Below are 20,779 nucleotides of genomic sequence, written 5' to 3'. Positions count from 1 at the left end.
AAGAATGTAAAAAAAAAGTGATGTCCAGGGAATGTTTTTTTTTTCATCTCTTTACAATTTTTAAAAGAGTTGCCAGGTCAACACCCTTAAAGGTAATGAAAACATCTTCACTCCTGATTGCAGCCGTACTCATACGACATTGTGTGAAAGTGGCACATGGACACTTCAAGGAGCAATTAAGTCCCCGTATGTATACAGTATATGCCAAATGAAAAACTGAAAGTCAGAAGCATGTTTTAGGGATTTCCAGGACCCACAGCCTGTTCCCATCATCTCAATCGCTTTGTGTAAAGTGGCAATTGCCGCTTTTTTCGATCCGTCTTTTTCTTAGTCTTGGTATTTCGCTGCTATATTTTCAAAATTCCCCAGAAATTTTTCTGAAAATGTTATATCCGTGCCGCCCTTATGATTTTAGCTAATGCTTCTCTGTGCGTCCAACAAAAGTCTGCGCAGCTCCGCTTACCTTTCGGCTTTGACATGATGGTGCTTGCCACAGTGCGGCAGTCATCGTCATTTGCTTTCTCTGTTAAATAATAGAAACAGGAAAAAAAAAACATCTTTTTGTGAGATTTTTACTTTGAGGCCGTATTGGCCGGTCCGTGGTCCTACTCCTTTCTATGGCCACCGGTTCAACCTGTTACCATGGCGACACACACACACACACATACACGGTGAGAGAAAGCAACGAGCATCTGCATGAGATTTCAGCGGCGAGAACTTTTTTAAAAACAATACGAGTCGGCCCTCAGCCCGTTTCCATCACGGGGGAAATCCGGCCGCCCTGACAGCCACTGATAGGAGTAAGATGAGAGGGAGAGGAACGAGGGAGAAAAAAAAACGCAGGAGAGAGATAAGTGAAAGACAAAGTGTGTGTGTGTCGGGAGAGTAGGGGAGGGTGAAGGAGGGGTGTGGGGGGTGTATGCAAAGGACAATACAGAGGGGGAAAGTCATCATGAAGATGGAGGGAGGCTAGGGGAGTGCAGGGAGGGGTCAGGATGAAAAAGTGAGTTGAGAGAGGTTAGGGAGAGAGAGAGAGAGAGAGGCATGATGGGAGAAAAAGCTGCGGAGCAAATCAACTTGGGTCAGGATGCAGCTGAAGAAGGAACACTGAGCTTGGAAAGCGGGGGCGAAGGCGTGGGCCAGGGGGTTAGTTTGTGTGTGAGAGTGAGTTCCATCTTGGAAAGAAAACAAAAAAAAAAAGGAGAAGGTGAAAAGCTTCAGCATTCAGACAAAAAGGGTACTTGTATACCGGTATATGTGTTCATATTTAGAAAACAAAACAAGACAAAAAAATGATAATGGCATGAAAGTCCATCTTGAAACTTTTACGTTCCAAAAAACAAAAAAACAAAAAAACAGAACCTGACTTGATACCCTACTTTTAAATCCTGAACCAGACTTAATACCCTACTTTGAAGCCCTGAACCTGACTTAACCTACCTTGAGACCCTAACCAGAACTTCATACTCTACTTTAAGACCCTAACTTGAAACTCGAACCGTGACTTGAAACCCTGTCCTTGACTTTGATACCCTACTTTGAAACCATATTCTATCTTGAAACCCACTATTAAACTCTAACTTGGAATCCTATCACCTAAACTAAGGAATGCAATTAATATGAAACCCTAACTCTGACTTAAAACCTTGAACTTTGCTTGAAATGACCAACTTGAAACCTTAACCTTTCCTTGAAACCCGACAACCCCCCAACTTCAAACCGTACTCTAAAAATCTAACTATAACAGGAAATTGTACTTTGACACCCTATTTTGAAAATCCAACACGGAATTTAATACCCTACTTTGAAACCCCCAAACCTGGCTTAAACCCCACTATTAAACCCGAATATGTACAAGAATCCAATCACTTTGAAACCCTAACTCTGACTTGAAAACCCGACACCTGATTTCAAACCTTACTCTGAAAACCGAACCAAATTATAAAAATCCTACTTTGGATCCCTTAACCTGACTTGAAACCGTATTTTGAAACTGCAAACCTGACCTTAATGCTCATTTACCTGGCCTTTTAAACTGCTGCTTGAAACCCTAACACATGAAACCTCTTCATTTGAAACCTAACTCTGACTCAAAGCCCTACTTTGAAACGCTAAACACGATTTCAAAACCCTAACTCCGAAACCCAAGCCCGTATTTGAAAATCTACTTTGGAACCCTACAGACTAATAAAGGTTTTCTTAACCCTGATGCTAACACCGCTACTCGCGATTGTCTTAGACCTTTCATTCACCATTTATCCTCTTTGTTCCCTGTCCTTCATCACATCGTCTGCCCTCCAGACTTTACTTGAATTTTAAAACACACGCACACACATACACACGTTAATAATAAAACACGGTGGCAGCCATTTTTATAATGAAAACGCCAAGGCGGGACTACATGACAAATCTCCCTTGTTGTCTCCCAGATTTACTGTGATGGCTTAAAGACGGGAATCATTGGGTTTGATGATCAAACATGCGCACACACACACACGCACACACAAACACACACACACGAGGAGGAGCGATGTCTTATTGTTCCGTCCTTCACCGAGAACATGAAGCATTCCGTGCGCATCGAGCTCCCTTCTTTCTTCCTTTTAATTAATTAGCCCCATAAAAGGCCATAGCTCGAAAGGCTTTATTAGTGTTGGCGATTAATCGTCGCTAACTACCCAGACTCATCGAAATCGGGGATTTACTGGCGAGAATCACGTAGGAGTATTGATTGGCCGCCGAGCCTCTCAGCAAGCCGTAACTCACTCAGGCCATGATATCACTGGGCCTTGCTTGAGTGTCTTTTATTGTTTTTCTTCTGGTTCTATCTTAAAAATATGTATTCAAGTATTAAATATTCTTTACCTGAAAAGTCACGAATGTATTGGTTTTGAGCCTTTTTTTCAGCGTAGGGTTTCACAGGAGGGTTTGAAGTCAAGGTTAATGTATCAAAGTAGGTTTGCAAGTCAGGGTTACGGTGATCCCTCGCTATTTCGCGGGTTGTTTATCGGGGGGTTTTTCAAACATATTCATAATTTTTTTTCATATACATGGAGTACAGTACTGTATATGTTGCTCTATGTGACTCACTGTTGTTATGCAGCTTCTCGCGGACTGTTTGCGCACTCAAAATTTTTTTTTTTACCCGTATATGTTAATTGGTCGCTGCTTCGCGGATTTTCGTTTATCGCGGGTGGTTTTGGTCCCCATTAAGCGCGATAAATGATGGATAACTGTTTTTTTTTTAGGAATTCCCCGAACAAAGAATTGTTTTCAATGTTTTCAATTATTTTACACAACATTTATTGTGGCGTTGGAGCAACTTCTTCAATTAAAAACATTAAAAAAGAAGTGCAACGAAGGGATTTTAAAAAATACATTTTGGATCGTAGTTTCTGAATAGTATGGTGGTCAGTGTAAATAAATCCAGACAATAATGTAAGGGGATGGGAAGTACAATTTTCTATTTGTCAACAAACTTTGTCCTTTTGTTAAAGGAACAAAAACAAAATAAGTTTGTAGTGGTCCTGTATTTACTTGGTATCTGGTTGATATCAAAATATTCAGTATCGCACAGCACACCACTAATTTGCAAAAAAAGCCTGACAAGAAGAGAAACATGTCCAAAGTCAAATCAGTTGGTGACATTGATGGTACGGTACTTTTTAACAACCTTAGAAACATATGTGTGTACGTGTGAAAAGATTTAACAAATATTAAACGCAGAAATGGGAGGACCGGGCCACTGCCGTCCCGAACGCACTCAACGCAGGCCGCCGCGCCACTGACAGTCGAGAGCGGGTAACCAGATATTCAAAAACAACACGTCATCCCATAATGCACCGCGCAGGCGCTCTCGCGCGGCATTACCTCATCCCACAATGCACCACGAGTTTCAGAATCTTCTGGGGCGGGTGGGGAGTTAGTCGCCTTGGTAACGCGGGGTAGGCCCGCCCTGGGACACGCCCTCCAGCCAATGGGAGAACCCTGTCGTGACATCATAGCTATTTTCGGACAGTCAGCGGCGGCATAAGGTTTGCCTCCACGCTTGTAGAAGTCAGAGTATATACACGACCGTGTAGGGGGAAGCCCAGTCGCACCGAGAAGCTCGGAAAAGTTGGACAAACACTACTCCCGGATTCTTTTATTCAGAGAGTTGGATATATTTCTTAGAACTTGACTGAATCATCAACACTGAGTAGTGTCGAAAGTGCGTGCTGAGAACTTTGGCTGGGACTTTTTGGGACGTCAGCCGGTCACCAGGAAGTCGTTTATTTGTCTTTTTTTCGGTTTCACTTCTATGTATACGAAGATGGAAACTACTTTCTACGACGACTCGCTCAACGGTGCTGGCTACGGATACAGCGGCTCCAAGGCGCTCAAACACAACATGACGCTGAACCTGTCCGACCCCGCCAATAGCCTGAAACCTCACCTCCGAGCTCGGGCCGGCGATCTGCTCACCTCCCCCGACGTGGGCTTGCTGAAGCTGGCCTCCCCGGAGCTGGAGCGGCTCATCATCCAGTCGAGCAACGGTCTGATCACCACCACGCCGACGCCGACTCAGTTTCTGTGCCCTAAGAACGTCACCGATGAGCAGGAAGGCTTCGCCGAGGGCTTCGTACGCGCCCTGGCCGAGCTCCATCACCAGCACATGCCCGGGGTAAGCGTCCCCTCGGCGCCGCCGCCGCCGGTGGCGTCCGTAGCCGGGGTGGCCGTCTACAGCGGCACCATGCGCTCTGACTCTCCCGTTTACGAGGATTTAAACACGTTCCAGCCGGCTATCAGCACCGTGTCGTCTTCCAGTTACACCACCTCGGTCCCGAGTTACACCACCACGGCTCATAGCTACACTACCACGGCCCCAAGCGCGTCCTTCACGGTTTACGCACAGCCGTCACCCTCCTCCTGTTCATCCACCTCCTCTTCCCATCTCCCAATGCTCACCGTGCTCAAGGAGGAGCCGCAAACGGTGCCCGAGATGCCGGGTGAGACCCCTCCGCTGTCCCCCATTGACATGGAGAGCCAGGAGCGCATCAAGGCTGAGCGCAAGCGCATGCGCAACCGCATTGCTGCCTCCAAGTGCCGCAAGAGGAAGCTGGAGCGCATCTCGCGGCTGGAGGACAAAGTGAAGACCCTCAAGTCGCAAAACTCGGAACTGGCGTCCACCGCCAACATGCTGCGGGAACAGGTGGCGCAACTCAAGCAAAAGGTGATGAACCACGTCAATAGCGGCTGTCAGCTCATGTTGACGCAGCAACTCCAGACCTTCTGAGCCGCTAACTGAGGGGGAAAACAAAACTTTTTAAGTTTAATCCAAGAATCCTGCACCTGGTTTGGGATGACGCTGCGCCACACTAGCAGGAAGGACCGAGGGGCTGTGCAAAACAAGTTCCACAGTGCCAAGAGGTCGGTTCTTGAGAGCGCTGCTCTGGACATGGCAACAAAACACAAGTACTTTCTGTTTGTGTTGTCAAACTGGACAAGACTTATTTTTCTTGCTTTTCATGGATCAGTGGAGAATACATTCAGTATTAGAGCTGACTTGATATGAACCTGCAATTGACTTGTTTGCTTGCTGCAGCTCATCATCATTATTGGGCCAGCTCCTAAGCATCTGGACACAAGTTCTGGGGTGGACACGTTGTCTAACTTTTTGAGTTGCAACCCAACTTTTTTTCTTTATTGTAAGAAGTTAGAAAGAAAATTCAAAATTGACTTTGTTTAATGGGGTTTCACTCATTGCTATATGTATATAAGATCAACTCGGAGTACTTATGTTTACCATTTGTAATAAGTATAATTTTTTTTATGTTTGAAAGTCATCAATATTTAAGAAAATAAACTGTTTAAAATGAATCCATGGTCTCTCCCTGTTTTCTTGATGTGGGTGTGTCATTCAACAAAAAGGCATGTTGTAACTTGTTGCAAGAGTTGCGAGGGACAATACCTGCCGGTTAAATTCCGTGACTGTAAGTATCGATTAGGCTGTGTTGATTTACAGCCAGCTCACGCCCCGAGAGGAGGACAGTTCTCTAAAAGGAACTTCACATGATGAGCGCTAGAGGATTTTTTTTTTTTTGTCATGCTGGGTTATGACACCTGTGTAATCTCACATGTTTGACAAAAGTGGAAAATAACTGGCTAGCCCTCATGCTATTACGCCACATTCCATAACACCATACTTGCTGCACTGTTATGCAAATGCAGAAAAGCCCGCACTTGCATGTAAACCTGATGGAAAAAATACATTATTTGTCAATGTGAAGTAGAATACAACAGTGAAGATGGGGCACATTTATTAAGGCAGTAAAAGTTGACTAAAACACTTTCATTCCACTTAACATGTCAATAAAGTTTTTGGACATTATCATCAAAGGAACATGTGCGTCATTCTATTAACACACTAATAAATCACTCCAGAATATTTGTCAATAGCAAAAAGGCAATTGTATTTTTGACCAAAAGTTCAATAAATCACCTTTATATGAATTAGACACACATATTACACTTAATATGTCAATAAAGTTATAGAACAGACTCAACAGCAAAAAAATGATGAGGCGTTTAATAACATTTTTGAATGCATTAGCCAATGTGAATTTGATGCAACTACACTGAACCTGCCATTGAAATTACAATGCTGTAAATTACCAGGTTATGATTAACCATTTTTGGGTGACTTATTTGCAAGGATATTAAACTACAGTGTATTAACTCTTGTCTGCCTCAACTTCCTTGATTGTCAAAGTATTTTTATTTATTAAAAACAAGCTCTTAGTATGAATGTGCCCTCCCCTAAGTCATAATACTCTGCACTTTATTATGAACAGTGGGTGCAGGTGGCTGAATAAGTTTATAAATTTATTGTGTGATGCGAATAAAGCCACCAGTTGGCTAAATTAAACACTAGGGGGCGACAAAGGCTCAGTAAATCATTCACGATTGCGTTACTGTTATTAGATTTAAATTCACAACTACAAACATTTAATGTATTCATATAGATATTTCGATTTGGCAATTACCTTTTTATATTTGTATGCTCCCATTACCAGTTGTTTTCTGCAGCCCACCTTACATTTACATTATTTGTATGTTTACATTATTTGAATGCTTACAGTTTGCCACCATTTAAGGATATTTTTCTAATCCGGCTTCTTAATTATTATCCTGATCCGATTGTTGAAACATAAAACCAAGTGACATCATTCCGGAAAACGGTGTCCTTGCCTTACCATATAAGGAGAGGGGTCGCTCGGAAGATCAACGTCACTATAAAGAGGGCGTGTTTAACGGGAAGTGACTCGGCTCGAATAATCTCCTTCGGATACGGTAAATCCCGAGACCAATGTGAAAGTAGTAGATTCACGACAAAACGTGTACATTTTAAAAACACAACCCCCGCCCCGCTCCTACCTCCCCACCCACTAAAACACACAACTATGGTTTTGTATTTTACTTAACACGCTGTACTTATTTGATTTGATTGAAGGAAATATCCATGGTTGCATTGAATTACATGTAATCATTTAACAGCAACTTTAAATGTTCTTTTGTTAAAATATCTTAGTAATTACAAATATTCGTCAGAATAGAACAATAACTGATCGACGGGACGGTACTTTATCCAAATAAGTATGTACACTGTGATCTCTTGAAATTATATTATATATAAGATTGTTGTCACGAGCCAGATGTATAGAAAATAATTTGAACACACGTAAAACATCACAAAATGTACACGTCACTAATCAATCTGTCTCGCGATAATAGTACGAGATAAGGTATCACGTGACGTCTCTGTCACGTGACATTATTTACTTCCGCTTTGCGGTCTCAACTATTTCGCCTTTTTGTCTGTGCTGATCGAAAATGGCTCGAAACGAAGAAAAGCAGCAAGGTCGTTTGAACAGACTTTGGCTACAGAAAGAGAGAGAAGGTAACGCAGCTCTTAACGAAGCAAAAAAGAAGTTATTAAACCTGTATTTTAGTTGACATTCGGCGAACCTCAGCTTCGCCTGTTTCATGTTAACAGTCGGCCCACTTCAATGAGAAAAATGGAAAAATGACCCATAACCACAATGTGATTGTCAATATATCTCTTTATTTGAATTTGCAATTAAGTGCTGCCATTTTCAATACAGAGGGTCGACTAAAAGATGTCCAGGAGCGCAGACCCAAGCTGGTAATAAAACGTTGTTATGGGAGTTTGACTTGATCATGTTGATGCTGATATTTTTTTCTGAAATCTCGCTCCTTAGTGTACACTTAACTCGGCTACCTCTGTGAAAAAGTGGATTCCCAGCATAAAGAAAGACATGGAGTATTACTTGCAGGTAATAATCTATTACTCACGTTTTCAGTGTAAGAATAAATGTCGCTTAGCTTCTTGTTTTCCCCCCTCAGCAATCCCAACTTGCACATTACCCTGAGCGGAAGATAGACGAGTTCCAGTTGAAGATGGAGGCCTTGGAGCGGGAGTACAAAAGATTTGTGACCAAGCTACGAGTGCTTGACCCCACCTGCAAGCACAAACCTTGGACCCTCAGGGCTTATTGTAAAAGGAGAGCAGACGTGCCAGAGTATTCCAGCATTGGTCAGTGCAACGCACATCAAAACATTGATGTTAGTTCTGTGGACCCTCATCATTTGCAGCGTTAGCGACCATGCCATGACCTCATTCTCAAAACAAAATATCAAAACACTAAAATATAATTTCAAAATCATTTTACAGCATTACCCCTAAAAATGGCTGATAGATTATTTGATTTGGAAAGAAGTAAGAGAATGCTGGTGTGTATGGTGCAGCTTTGTAAGCCTTTAAAAACTAATTCCAGCAATCTCTTTGCAGGGGATAGGGACTGAGCTCCACTACAAATAATGAAAAAAAACAAAACAAAGTAACTAAGCCCACTAATATTGTTTAGAACTGTCTATAAGTACAGATGTGTCGCCTTATCATAGTTTCTTAAGACTTTTGGCGCCATCTTGTGGCAGTAGTAGTTTTAAAACAATTCTTGGTTATTAAACAAGTCTTTGTGAATTTCTTAAGTCATTATTTGTGAATTTAGTCTTTGGTCCCGACTTCAGAACGTTGTCATCCTGTCGTTATGTGGTCAAAAAATACATAAATTAACATTTTGACTCATTTACTTCTGACCGTCTTGAAAGCAAAGTTCCCCTCATTGCCAGCTGTTTTGGAGTATTTTGATTGATCTTTCCAGATCTACACAATATTGCATTCCGTTACAATATAAGCACCAAACCTAACCCCCCCCTCCCAAAAGTGTAATCTTTTTTTCTTCAGTAATCAGCAGCAGAACATTGGTTTATCTCACGATTTTACCCATGTTCTTTGCTCTATGCGCAGTGAAAAAGTCAAAGGTTTCAACAGCAGTGTTCAGTCACCCAGAGCCCAGTTTGCCAGCTTCCATGCCGACCGTTGAGGTAGCCTCCAATGACCAAGATCAGCCGCTCAATTTTGACCGCACGCGTCTGGCAATTGTTGCTGCGGCCTTCAGGGGAGCGTCAGATCACAAGGGTGTCTCCCAAACGCAGAACCTTGCAAGGACGCTTCAGCGTTCCTTGCCAAACTTGGGAAACATGGCGGCAGAGGTGAGTTCAGTCGTCGGACAGAAAGAAGCCGCGGAAGAGTCGGCTCAAAGGACAGCTGCGAAATCATCCCGGGGTCATGTGCTTGGCCTGGACTGTTACTCGTCTTCTGGGGAGGAGTCAGACTCATAACAGCCATATTACCTAAGAGGTTTGTTTTCCTTTTTTTTGGTCTTGTTTTTTTTCCATCTGTGGAAGGACACACAAAAACACTTTTTTTAATGGCCCAACTTTGAGCAGCGCTTTGGACATATGCATGCTTTTGTTAACATTGCAAGACTACATTTCACAGTCTTAATGTTCACTTGACTCTCCCATGTGCATTGACAGTCATTCATATAATTCTAGTCATGGATTTTTTTCCCAACCCAATAAGACTTCTTTCAAGATCCAAATAGTTTTTAGTTAGTCTCTCTGCGTGGCCCGATGCCAAATGGTGCATGATCCTGACCAAGGGGCCCCATGTAAAATGGGAAGTAAAATTGGGCCTAAAATCCAGCCTTGCGGTATACCACAAGCAAGAGTTGAAGAAACCTACGGTGACCGCAAAGTAGAAGATACAATTACTACTTTAATAATACGACAATAATTGCTACGACCCGCTTGCATAGACAAAGTTAAAATGGATAGCTAGCAAATTTAGCACACAGACAGATCCATCATTAGATGCACGGACACATGGATAGAATCTAGTCTAGATGAAATTAACCAACTGGTGAACCTAGTAGACCAAACGTGTCCAAACTACAGCCCGCCATCCATTTTTTCAGCAGCCCATGACCTAAACTAAAAATGACATTTGACATGGGTCAGAATTTAATTTTAACAATATTACTTTAAAACGATGAAGGTGGGCAGAGTGAGAAGGGAGGTTGTCAGAAAGTTTCAAAAAGTTGAAGAATTCTAAAGTGGCCCTTTCCTTCTCATTCCTTCCATTTTTCTGTATGCGGCCCTCAAACGAAAAAGGTTGGACACCCCGGTAGTAGACGGACGGACACACAAGATGGAGGGATGAAAGCTAGCTAAGACTCTTACTGACCACTTACTGGCTTGTGTAGACAAAGCTAAGCAAGTTAAACAATTTAGCAGACGGACGAACAAAATAGATCGAGAGATGAACAGATGGATGGTTAGCCGGACAGACAGAGATGTATTGATGGAAGCTAGCTATTTAGCTACGATTGTTAGAGCCAGCACCTAGCTTGCGTAGAAAAGAAAATAGCAAACTGATGAACCGGCCAGACAAATATATTAAGAGAGAAAGATTTTTAATACTCTAGTTAAGTCAAAAAGTAACACGCACAAGGCATCTAGATTGTGTACTAGTTTATTAGGTTGAAGCTTTTATTTGTACAATGCAAGTTTCTGCTTACATCATAACGTCTCTATTTCTTCGAGGCGGTCCGTGCACAATTGTTTGCCATATGCATTATTTTCAATGCACTGGTTTTTGATCAGCGTGTGGGGAAAAAAAAACCCCAAAACAATAGTCGTGAGCATGCCTTTCCGTGTCAGCGTTTTCATGCTAATGCGCTAACGTGACCACAAGCCTCTCTGAAATCCGCAATGTATCACTGGCTCCCCGTCTACTTGTGAAGCCACTCGGTGCGTTCACACAGCACGTCTCCGCGCTCACAGGGGTTCGACTGGCTAACCATAGCCTCCCACCTGAGCGTGACTGTTAGACCGATGCAAAAAGAAGTTTCCGTATGATACGTCAGAGAAACCGCTATTGGTCTAATTCTATGTATGTATAGTGTATGGAAAAGTAGAAGGAGTGTTTTCTTTTGAAAAGAGTTCAGTTGTAAGACACACAAGTCAAAAGGTCCAATGCAAAGAATGTGTGAAAAAAACTGCAGGGTGTCCCTGGAAACAAGTTGACAAGGGGGGCTCTCAGACCACAATAAAGTGAAGAGGAAGTCTCTTGAGTTTTCTCGTAAGTAGGGCTTTGTCAGCATTTTCACGTTGCTTGCACACAAAGCCGCTTGAACGCTTTCAGATTTTCATTTAATTGTATTTTATTGACCTTCTAATTTGCACACAAGTTTTGTACTTTTTTCTCCACATTTTTAAAATTACTGTAGTTACATTTTAAATGTTAATGTCCTGGTAGTGTACTCCTTTATTTCTATTTTTAAAAAACTTTTAAAAAACATTTCACACATTTTGTAAAGAAAATATATATTTTGTATTTGTCTTTTTTAAATGAATTTCACATTTTAAACTATTTTTTTCGTTGCATTCTTATTTTTCCATTTTCTACATTTCTCTTGGAATATTCATTTGCTTATTTTTAATTAGGGTTTTTAAGATAATTGTGTAAGAACATTTTGTGGGGAAGTTGTCCATAATGTTTTATTTTATTTATTTTTAGTTTATTATTTAATATTTGTATCATTTACTATTTTATTTCTTCTTCATTCAGATTTTTGAGTGTAAATTATCTAACATTTTTTGTGCACTTTTAGAAATGTAACATTTTTCATCCTTAATTTTTTTTCATCATGAATTGTTTCCCATTGTGCTAAATTGTTTCATATTTTGTAATTCATTTGACATTTTACAAAGGAAGAAAGTAGAAGAACAAAAAGTATAGGAGCTGCTGTAAAGGCAGCCACTCTCGCGGCGCCATCATGAAGTCAGAAAAACATAAGAAGAAAATAATACAACACATAAGACACAGAAAGTCATTCAATCTTAACTACTTTTTATGAATACATTTTGTTGTTTGAAGCAGTTATAGATGACAGAGGAGAGGATCAAAGCGGATTAGAAAACGGAGTTAGTTTTTTAAAAATGTTTCACATTTATTCTGATTTTGTAAATTGTTTTACACAATTTTTTACATTTCGGAGTTTTTTGTAAATTGTTTCATATATTAGATTTTGACGGTTCATTTTTTTCACATTTAGTAGAACTGACATTTTGTAAAATTGTGTCATATTTTGCAATTTATTTAACATTTGAATAGTTGCGAATTTTGAAAGATTGTTTCATATTTGACCATTTTTTTACATTTAATTTGGGGGGGGAATCGCATTTTGTACTTTTTATCATGTTTGGTAGTTCGTGTCGCTTCGCAAATTTGTTTTGGAGTTTGGAAAAATGTAAAACGTTCACTTTTTTGGGAGGGCATTTTCCACCCCCTGATACAAAAAAAATATTTTCAACTTTGAGCATTCTTTTCCACTCCACTTGTTGACCACAAGACTGGACAAAAAGAGTAGGAAGTGTCCTTTAGAAGTAGAACAGGTGACTGTGACTCACAGCTCATTCAAAATGCAATCGTGTCAAAGCAGCGATGACACAAGGTTCCAGTCAACTTTATTGTCAAATGTGAAATTTCTTTTACTTTCAGATGAAATTTCTTTCCTCTCAACCCCAGGAGAGGGAGAGGAGCCGCTGCGGGTGCCCGCGCCGAACGAAACACTTAACATAAAATGACAAAATAATACAACACAAACACATAAGACACAGACAGGCGTGCAATCGTAAACACTTTTTCTGCATACACTTTATTGTTTGAAGCAGTTACAGATGAAAGAAGAAACTCAAAGTGTCCTTTCATCAGTTGATCAAAGACGTGACGCTGAAAATGTGCATACACGCCCACTACAGGCTGAATTTGGAACCAAACGAGAAGCTGTCGCCCTCGTATGTGCAAGAGGGAGGAATTTGTGGGTGGTGGTGTTGCTTGCAAGACGCCATCTACGTACTACGCATACTCTTGCGTTCGGAGCGGCATCATGAGCTGTGACCAGAGCTATCCCTTCCAACAAGTGTTCTACGTGGATGGAGCTCAGCATCCGGGGCAGCTTCCCAACCTGTCCCGGAGGGGTCAAAGGGTGGCCAGAGGTGGTGGCTGCACAGGTGTCTTCCCCACGCTCGCCACTGTGGTGCTGCTGCTGTTTCTGATGGTGTTTGCTGCGCTGGGATTTGGTGGCTACTTGATGTACAACATGCAGATGGAGCTGAGGGACATGAGGAAGGTATGGACCCCCTGTTCATAGCACTGTACCCCCCCAAAAAGTTTGTGAAGTATTTAGATTGAACCGAAAATGCATTTTACCCATTACAGGCAAATTGAATTTGACCTTTTCGAGATGTTTGAACGCACATGTCCAGCTGTTCAATATTTTTGGAGTACTTTTTCGAAAGCTTGCTATGGTCTCAACATTTTTGTCTGTGGAAACTATCCTCAAGTATTTGTTGGAAAACTGACTTGTCCACAGTTTTGATGCTGTCAAAAGTGTCGTGGGATGCCCCAAGCTTGTGATAATTCCCTGCAAAAATAGGAAGCAAGCAAGTGGTGTCAAGGAAATACAGCGGTGCTTCCACAAACAACTTCAATTTTGTAAAAAACAAAAAACATCACCCACTTGGTCATTTTTTAAAGTCTTATATTAATTGTGTGATTTTTTTGGTATTTCATGTTTGTTTTAACATTGTAACTTTATGTGTCTGTGCATATATATATACATACATATATATATATATATAATGTATTGCATTTTTTCTTCATATTTGACAATTTGCAATTTTTTTTACATTTTGTGATTTTTTTTTTATCATTCTATACCTTTTCTCCATATTTTGACATTTTAGGGCTTTTGACTTTCTTCACATCATTCATATTTTTCACAGTTTATGAAGTTGCTGTTCAGTTCCCGGCCACCCTAGTCAAAGTTGCAGACTGTGTCGGATCTGCGGGGTGAAAAAAAAACGTTCTCACTTTTATTTGAGCCACTTATTTTAAGAATAGAGCAGATGAATTAGCGCTGCTGTGACATTTAAGTTGTGATGTTGAGTGTGTGGTCAGTTTTTCAAACAGACAGGATGTTGCGTCCCTTTAATTCGAAGAATGTGAGCGAGAGGGGCTTTGTGGTATTCATCATGTATCGTCTCCCCCAGATGTCACGTGAACTCAAGCAAGCGCAGGAGTTCAGCAGAGCTGAGAAGCAAATTAGTAAGTGGTGTTTCCAAATCATTCACCGCAATGTTTCCACGTCTGTGAACTGATGATGTGATATGGCGCTTTCAAGGATTGGGTGATGATGGAGGGGAAAAAGTGGACAAAAATCAGAGGATGGAAGAAAGGACTGCAGCGCATGTGATAGGTAAAACTTCATTCCCATTTAAGATTAAAATAGTGTGGCCGTTTTCTTAAAAGAAAAAGAAACCCTCAGAATTGTAAAAAGTGCACATTTTGTAAAATAAATTGCAGTTGTCTGAACATAAATATAAGTCAACAGTATTTATAGAGCACTTTCAAACAGCCATCACTGCATACAAAGTGCTGTACATGGAGCAATTTCACATGCACAATAAACAGTAAGACAAATCGGTAATAAAGGCGGTAGAAAGCACCAAACAGTAAAACCAAGTCATGCTCAGTCGAATGCCAAAGAATACAAGGGATGTAGGGTCAGGGTTGGGAGGTAGGGTTGGGGTTGGGGTGAGTTTAGGGTTAGGGTTGGGAGGTAGGGTTAGGGTTTGAGTTGGGGTTTGGCATTAGGGGTTAGGGTTGGGGGTTGGTGGGTAGGGTTGAGTTTATGGTTAGGGTTAAGGTTGGGAGGTAGGGTCAGGGTTGAGAGTTAGGGTTGGGGTGAAGCTAGGGTTAGGGTTGGGAGGTAGGGTCAGGGTTGGGTGTTAGGGTTGGGGTTGGGAGTTAGGGTTGGGGTGAGGTTAGCGTTAGGGGGTGAGGTTAGGGTTAGGGTTGGGACGTAGGGTCAGGGTTAGGGTTGGGGTTATGGTTATGGTTAGGCTTTGGGGTTGAGGTTTGGGTTTGGGGTTAGGGTTGGGAGTTAGGGTTGGTGTGAGGTTAGGGTTAGGGTTGGGAGGTAGGGTCAGGGTTGGGGGTTAGGGTTTGGGTTGGGGTTTGGCATTAGGGGTTAGGGTTGGGTTTAGGGTTAGGGTTAAGGTTAGGAGGTAGGGTCAGGGTTGGGAGTTAGGGTTGGGGTGAAGCTAGGGTTAGGGTTGGGAGGTAGGGTCAGGGTTGGGGTTATGGTTAGGCTTTGGGTTTGAGGTTAGGGTTTGGGGTTTGGGTTGGGGTTGGGAGTTAGGGTTGGGGTGAGGTTAGCGTTAGTGGGTGAGGATAGGGTTAGGGTTGGGAGGTAGGGTCAGGGTTAGGGTTGGGGTTATGGTTAGGCTTTGGGGTTGACATTAGGGTTTGGGGTTAGGGTTGGGAGTTAGGGTTGGGGTGAGGTTAGGGTTAGGGTTGGGGGTTTGGGTTTGGGTTGGGGTTTGGCATTAGGGGTTAGGGTTGGGTTTAGGGTTAGGGTTAAGGTTGGGAGGTAGGGTCAGGGTTGGGAGTTAGGGTTGGGGTGAAGCTAGGGTTAGGGTTGGGAGGTAGGGTCGGGGTTTGGGGTTAGGGTTGGGGTTATGGTTAGGCTTTGGGTTTGAGGTTAGGGTTGGGGTTGGGAGTTGGGGTTGGGGTGAGGCTTTGGGTTTGAGGTTAGGGTTGGGGTTGTGAGTTGGGGTTGGGGTGAGGTTAGCGTTGGGGGTGAGGTTAGGGTTAGGTTTGGGAGGTAGGGTTGGGGTTATGTTATGGTTAGGCTTTGGGGTTGAGGTTAGGGTTTGGGGTTAGGGTTGGGAGTTAGGGTTGGGGTGAGGTTAGGGTTAGGGTTGGGAGGTAGGGTCAGGGTTGGGGTTTAGGGTTGGGGGTTGGTTAGGGTTGGGTTTAGGGTTAGGGTTAAGATTGGGAGGTAGGGTCAGGGTTGGGGGTTAGGGTCGGGGTTAGGGTTGGTGTTGGTGTAGGGAATTAGGTTTGGGGGTTTGGCACACACGCACGCACACACACACACACACATTTTTATATGAAACCTGACAGTTCTATCAGCCTATTTATTTCTGTTGCAGGGCGAATTGAAAAGCACATCTTCCACAAAACGCTGCGCTGGGAGTCACACGTTGGCGCAGCGTTCACCGACGGCGGCGCGGTCTACCAGGTGGAAGACGGCGCCTTGCGCGTCAACCAGAGCGGGCTCTATCACATCTACACACGGGTGGAGCTTATCTTCAAGCAATGCTCTCCCACATCATCCTTCATCCACACGGTGTTCGTAAGGTCACCGTCAGGCGTGGACACGGCCTTGATGGAGGCCCACCGGGCCGGGTTCTGCTCCTGGCGGAGCAAGCTGAAAGAGCATCACGCCTGGACCGCCGACAGTTACTTGGCGTCGGCTTTCCGGCTGCGCCAGAATGACAGGGTTCTCGTCAACGTGTCGCATCCCCAATATCTTAGTCATTCCAATCACGGCAACTTCTTCGGTCTCTACAAGATCTGATTGAGACACTTTAAGTGCCTAGTACACAATATGAATGATATCATCTTGTGTCACGGTGGAGAAAGACACCTCCCTTAATCGATGCCATTAACACCATTAACACTAATGTGATGTGTGGAGCATTATATTTATTCACCATGGTTCGCCCTTGAACACGACGTTTTCAAGACTAACTATGAGAAAAGGTTTTCCATTTTCCTCCCTGGCTTCATTGCAGGATTTATATAATTTATTGTCACCGTAATTAACTGAGAGGCTGCAGCAGAGCCAACCTGTACAATGCCACTGTAAAATAAACTCAAAAAAAGTAAACCCTTTGAAGTTGGCTGACTGATCCTGACCCCTCATTTCACCTTTTAAAAGAAAAGTTCACATTTTTTTCAACATTGTTTTCATTCTTATTTTATATCCAGAGAGAAAGGGAACAAAATGCTTAAGATTTGGTTTGTGGGATCCCCAAGTAGTTTTTTTTATGGTATACAGTACATTTATTTTCATTTTACATCACTTTATTTTATGTTTTATAATCAGGCTTTTTCTCCTCATTTAAACATTTATTTCCAGTTTAGATTCTCACGTCTTGCAAGTTGACACGTTTTTGCAATTTCTTTTCGCCTTTTGTGCATTATTTCACATTTTATATTTCATTTAATATCTACACTCCCTTTTTTTCCACATTTTGTTTCGATTTTTTTTCTAAAAATATGGTGTAATTTTTCAACATTTTTTTAAAGCACGCATTTAACAAAAAATACATGTTTACCAAAAATATACATGGTGACTTTTTATACGTATTGCTGAAACTAATTCATGTCAGAGTATGGAGTCGAGCTTGAACTGACTTACTGACTTTACCACCGCTTAAAGTGGATCTCTCAGCAATCAGTGGAAAGCATTAACCTGGATGGCTCTTTGAAAGAAACAATTGTGCAGGGTGCTGATTCCACACAAAAAGTCAACTGGGCTTTGGTGGGTTCGATGCGCTCGTCATTTTGTTTTGCGGTGCACGCCAAAGTGAGACGAAGGTGAAGGTGCTTAACTAGTGCAGATGAGGGAGCTGGGCGCCTGCAGCAAGTCTGGCATGCACTTCCTTCCTGTGCTAATAGCGTCATGAGGGTCTTGAGCGTGCGGTGGAGGCGACAGCAGCAGCTTTCTTTGCACCCGCAAAAGTCTTCTGTCCTTTTTGACACCAGCATCAGCAAAGCCAATTCATCTGTCGCCATTGTAAAACCGTCATTATACCAAAACACCAAAAATGTTTCATTTTGCTCCAAGTTTAAATTTTTTTTAAGCCTTAATTTTTTTAACAACCATTTCCCCATCAGATGATGTAAAATAGATCCACATTTTGTACATTGAGAATATGTATATTGTAACATTTGAACATTCGTTTGTGTCACTCGAGACTATCAAAATACTGTACAAAAATAAAATAAATCACTATCTAAAAAAAACACAAAAAAACTGGTGTAGCTAAAACTACTTCCACTTTGAGATGTCTGGCATGCATATATGGAGAGGGTACAAGTGACTTTCACTGAAAAAAAACCCAAACAAAAACACAAGTACATTTTCAGATTTAAATGTTTTCATATTTTGCAAACAAGAGACAAATTATTCAATATGAATATTGCAATTCATAATTTTCACGATTATATGTTTTAAAAATAATGACTGTTATTATTTTACAGAACGATTTAACTTGGTGGGAAATTGTTTGGATATTTTTTCAAAATCTGCCCTAAAAAATAAATGTAAAAAATGATTTTGGACCATTTCAAAATCCTCAACTGTCACACAACTCTGATAAGAACCGTAAAGCTTCTCACATTTTTACAAGACATGAGAGGAGGGAAATTTCAGGAAAATAGCTCGATCTAGTGGCGTTTTTTAGGACTACAAAAAATGAAATTAAATTGAAAAAAAGTTTTTTTCACACTTTACATTGTTATTGAGATTGTCAAAACAAAATGTAAGGGTTAGGGGTAAGAGTTGCAGGGGGGGGGGGGACATGTATAGTAAGGTGTTTTTAGCCGAAAAAACCAACCATTTATAGTAAGGCGTTTTTAGCCAAAAAAAACCCCAACCATGTATAGTACGGCGTTTTGAGCCGAAAAAAAAGGACCACGTATAGTAAGGCGCTTTTGGCCCAAAAAAATGACCATGTATAGTAAGCCGTTTTTAGCCAAAAAAAAATGACCATGTATAGTAAGGTGTTTTTAGCCGAACCCCCACCCCCGACAATGTATAGTAAGGCGTTTTTAATTGAAAAAAACGACCATGAATAGGAAGGCGTTTTGAGCCGAAAAAAAGGACCACGTACAGTAAGGCGCTTTTAGCCGAAAAAAATGACCATGTACAGGTATACTAAGCCGTTTTTAGTCGAAAAAAAACAACCATGTATCGTAAGGCGTTTTTAGCCGAAAAAAAACCGACCATGTATAGTAAAGCGTTTTTAGCCGAAAAAAACGACAATGTATAGTAAGGCATTTTGGACCGAAAGAAACGACCATGTATAGTAAGGCGTTTTTAGCCCAAAAAAACGACCATGTATAGTAAGGCATTTTTTGCTCCCAAAAAACGACCATGTATAGCAGGTGTCACCAACATTTTTGAGGGTGAGAGCAACTTCATGTGTACCGATTGTGTGAAGGGCTACCAAATTGATACACATCTGAAATAACATATTTGTCCAAAATACCTTCAATAATATGAGGATGTGTTATTTAATACTTAATACTTGATGATTTAAATTGTCAGACTTTGATCGTGTTTCGAAATGTCTCACAGTACTGCCAATGTTTGCATTTTTAAATCATAATTTCTACTAGCAAATCACAATGTCCAGGCACTGGCGGGCTACTCAAGTGGTCTTCACGGGCTACCTGGTGCCCGCGGGCACCATGTTGGTTACCACTGATGTATAGTAAGGCGTTTTTAGCCGAAAAAACCCGACCATTTATAGTAAGGCGTTTTTAGCCGAAAAAAACCGACCATTTATAGTAAGGCATTTTTGATGGAAAAAAATGACCATGTGTAGTAAGGCGTTTTTAGCCGATAAAAAACCATAATGTAGAGCAGGGTGTTTTTGGCCGGAAAAAAAAGGCCACAAGTACTTGGTATTGATTGATTAATTGGTATTGAAAAATATAGTAATGCACTTTATGATTAAACAAGATTTATAAAGAAAGGAAGTTTTAAACCATTTACACATGCATATAAAATCTAAATGTAATCCCTGCCTACTCCTTACAAACTAAGGAGAGTGCTATTAAATGTGCAAATATGAGAGTGCTATTGATAGCGTCTGCTGTCATGGGTCTGTCTCAGTGACGGACTGAGGCTGCTGTTGTATTCTTCTCTGGTCAAAACAGTGTCCCCTTGCGGATACTCAATGAATTGCACCTTATTAAAAATATAAATTCTGTCTTTTATGTATTTTTTTCATTTTTAAATTATCCTGCGGGACTGATTGAACCACGCGCGCGGGCGCGCGCGTCTGTGTGTGTGTGTGCGTGTGTGTGTGTGCGTGTGCGTGTGCGTGTGCGTGTGTGTGTTTGAGATGAATGGAATTCCGCATCGGTGTGCAATTGTAAAACAAGGGTGTGTGTTGAAAAAATAAATCTGAAACTGCATTTAAGGGTGGCTCAATACTGGCTGGGTTTGGGTTTGGCACTTCAGGTTTGGATTAGTGTTTTGGATTTAACTGGACCAAAAAAAAATAAACTCCCAAATTAAGATGAAATATGCATAAAAACAGCTTTTTGTTGAACATTGACAAGCAGGTACAAATACGGCGGCAACTTGCGCAAAGTTTCAAACAAGTGAGGAATGAATTTGAAAGAAGTGAGGAGAGCTATCAGTGTTAAAAAAGAAGAACC

The 20,779-nt window shown here is 41.5% G+C and overlaps 3 protein-coding genes and 1 long non-coding RNA gene across 4 annotated transcripts in view; all 4 read left to right on the top strand.

Annotated features, from left to right (window-relative positions):
* LOC127605616 (uncharacterized) overlaps nucleotides 1-20,779 on the top strand; it is a 113,617-nt gene that overhangs the window by 1,405 nt on the left and 91,433 nt on the right. The window lies entirely within an intron of this gene.
* jun (Jun proto-oncogene, AP-1 transcription factor subunit) lies at nucleotides 4,022-5,859 on the top strand. The gene has a single exon (XM_052073245.1). It carries the CDS (start codon nucleotides 4,301-4,303, stop codon nucleotides 5,273-5,275), a length of 975 nt encoding a protein of 324 aa, XP_051929205.1. The 5' UTR covers nucleotides 4,022-4,300; the 3' UTR covers nucleotides 5,276-5,859.
* On the top strand, nucleotides 7,800-9,822 carry si:dkey-86e18.1 (uncharacterized protein LOC557342 homolog). Its single transcript, XM_052073253.1, has 5 exons — nucleotides 7,800-7,939; nucleotides 8,145-8,185; nucleotides 8,262-8,336; nucleotides 8,407-8,596; nucleotides 9,371-9,822. Exons 1-5 carry the CDS (start codon nucleotides 7,873-7,875, stop codon nucleotides 9,742-9,744), a joined length of 747 nt encoding a protein of 248 aa, XP_051929213.1. The 5' UTR covers nucleotides 7,800-7,872; the 3' UTR covers nucleotides 9,745-9,822.
* faslg (Fas ligand (TNF superfamily, member 6)) lies at nucleotides 13,254-17,200 on the top strand. Its single transcript, XM_052073249.1, has 4 exons — nucleotides 13,254-13,601; nucleotides 14,524-14,578; nucleotides 14,655-14,729; nucleotides 16,471-17,200. Exons 1-4 carry the CDS (start codon nucleotides 13,269-13,271, stop codon nucleotides 16,896-16,898), a joined length of 891 nt encoding a protein of 296 aa, XP_051929209.1. The 5' UTR covers nucleotides 13,254-13,268; the 3' UTR covers nucleotides 16,899-17,200.

This window comes from Hippocampus zosterae, chromosome 8 (genome assembly GCF_025434085.1).
Source record: "Hippocampus zosterae strain Florida chromosome 8, ASM2543408v3, whole genome shotgun sequence".
NCBI lineage: Eukaryota > Metazoa > Chordata > Actinopteri > Syngnathiformes > Syngnathidae > Hippocampus > Hippocampus zosterae.
This window is presented reverse-complemented; position numbering and strand designations above follow the sequence as displayed.

Coding starts and splice junctions, on each gene's coding strand:
- jun (XM_052073245.1), top strand. CDS start 4,301: ATGTATACGAAGATGGAAACTACTTTCTACGACGACTCGCTCAACGGT.
- si:dkey-86e18.1 (XM_052073253.1), top strand. CDS start 7,873: ATGGCTCGAAACGAAGAAAAGCAGCAAGGTCGTTTGAACAGACTTTGG. Junction 7,940..8,144: donor GCTACAGAAAGAGAGAGAAG/GTAACGCAGCTC, acceptor TTTTCAATACAG/AGGGTCGACTAAAAGATGTC. Junction 8,597..9,370: donor GCCAGAGTATTCCAGCATTG/GTCAGTGCAACG, acceptor CTCTATGCGCAG/TGAAAAAGTCAAAGGTTTCA.
- faslg (XM_052073249.1), top strand. CDS start 13,269: ATGTGCAAGAGGGAGGAATTTGTGGGTGGTGGTGTTGCTTGCAAGACG. Junction 13,602..14,523: donor AGCTGAGGGACATGAGGAAG/GTATGGACCCCC, acceptor CGTCTCCCCCAG/ATGTCACGTGAACTCAAGCA. Junction 14,730..16,470: donor GACTGCAGCGCATGTGATAG/GTAAAACTTCAT, acceptor TTTCTGTTGCAG/GGCGAATTGAAAAGCACATC.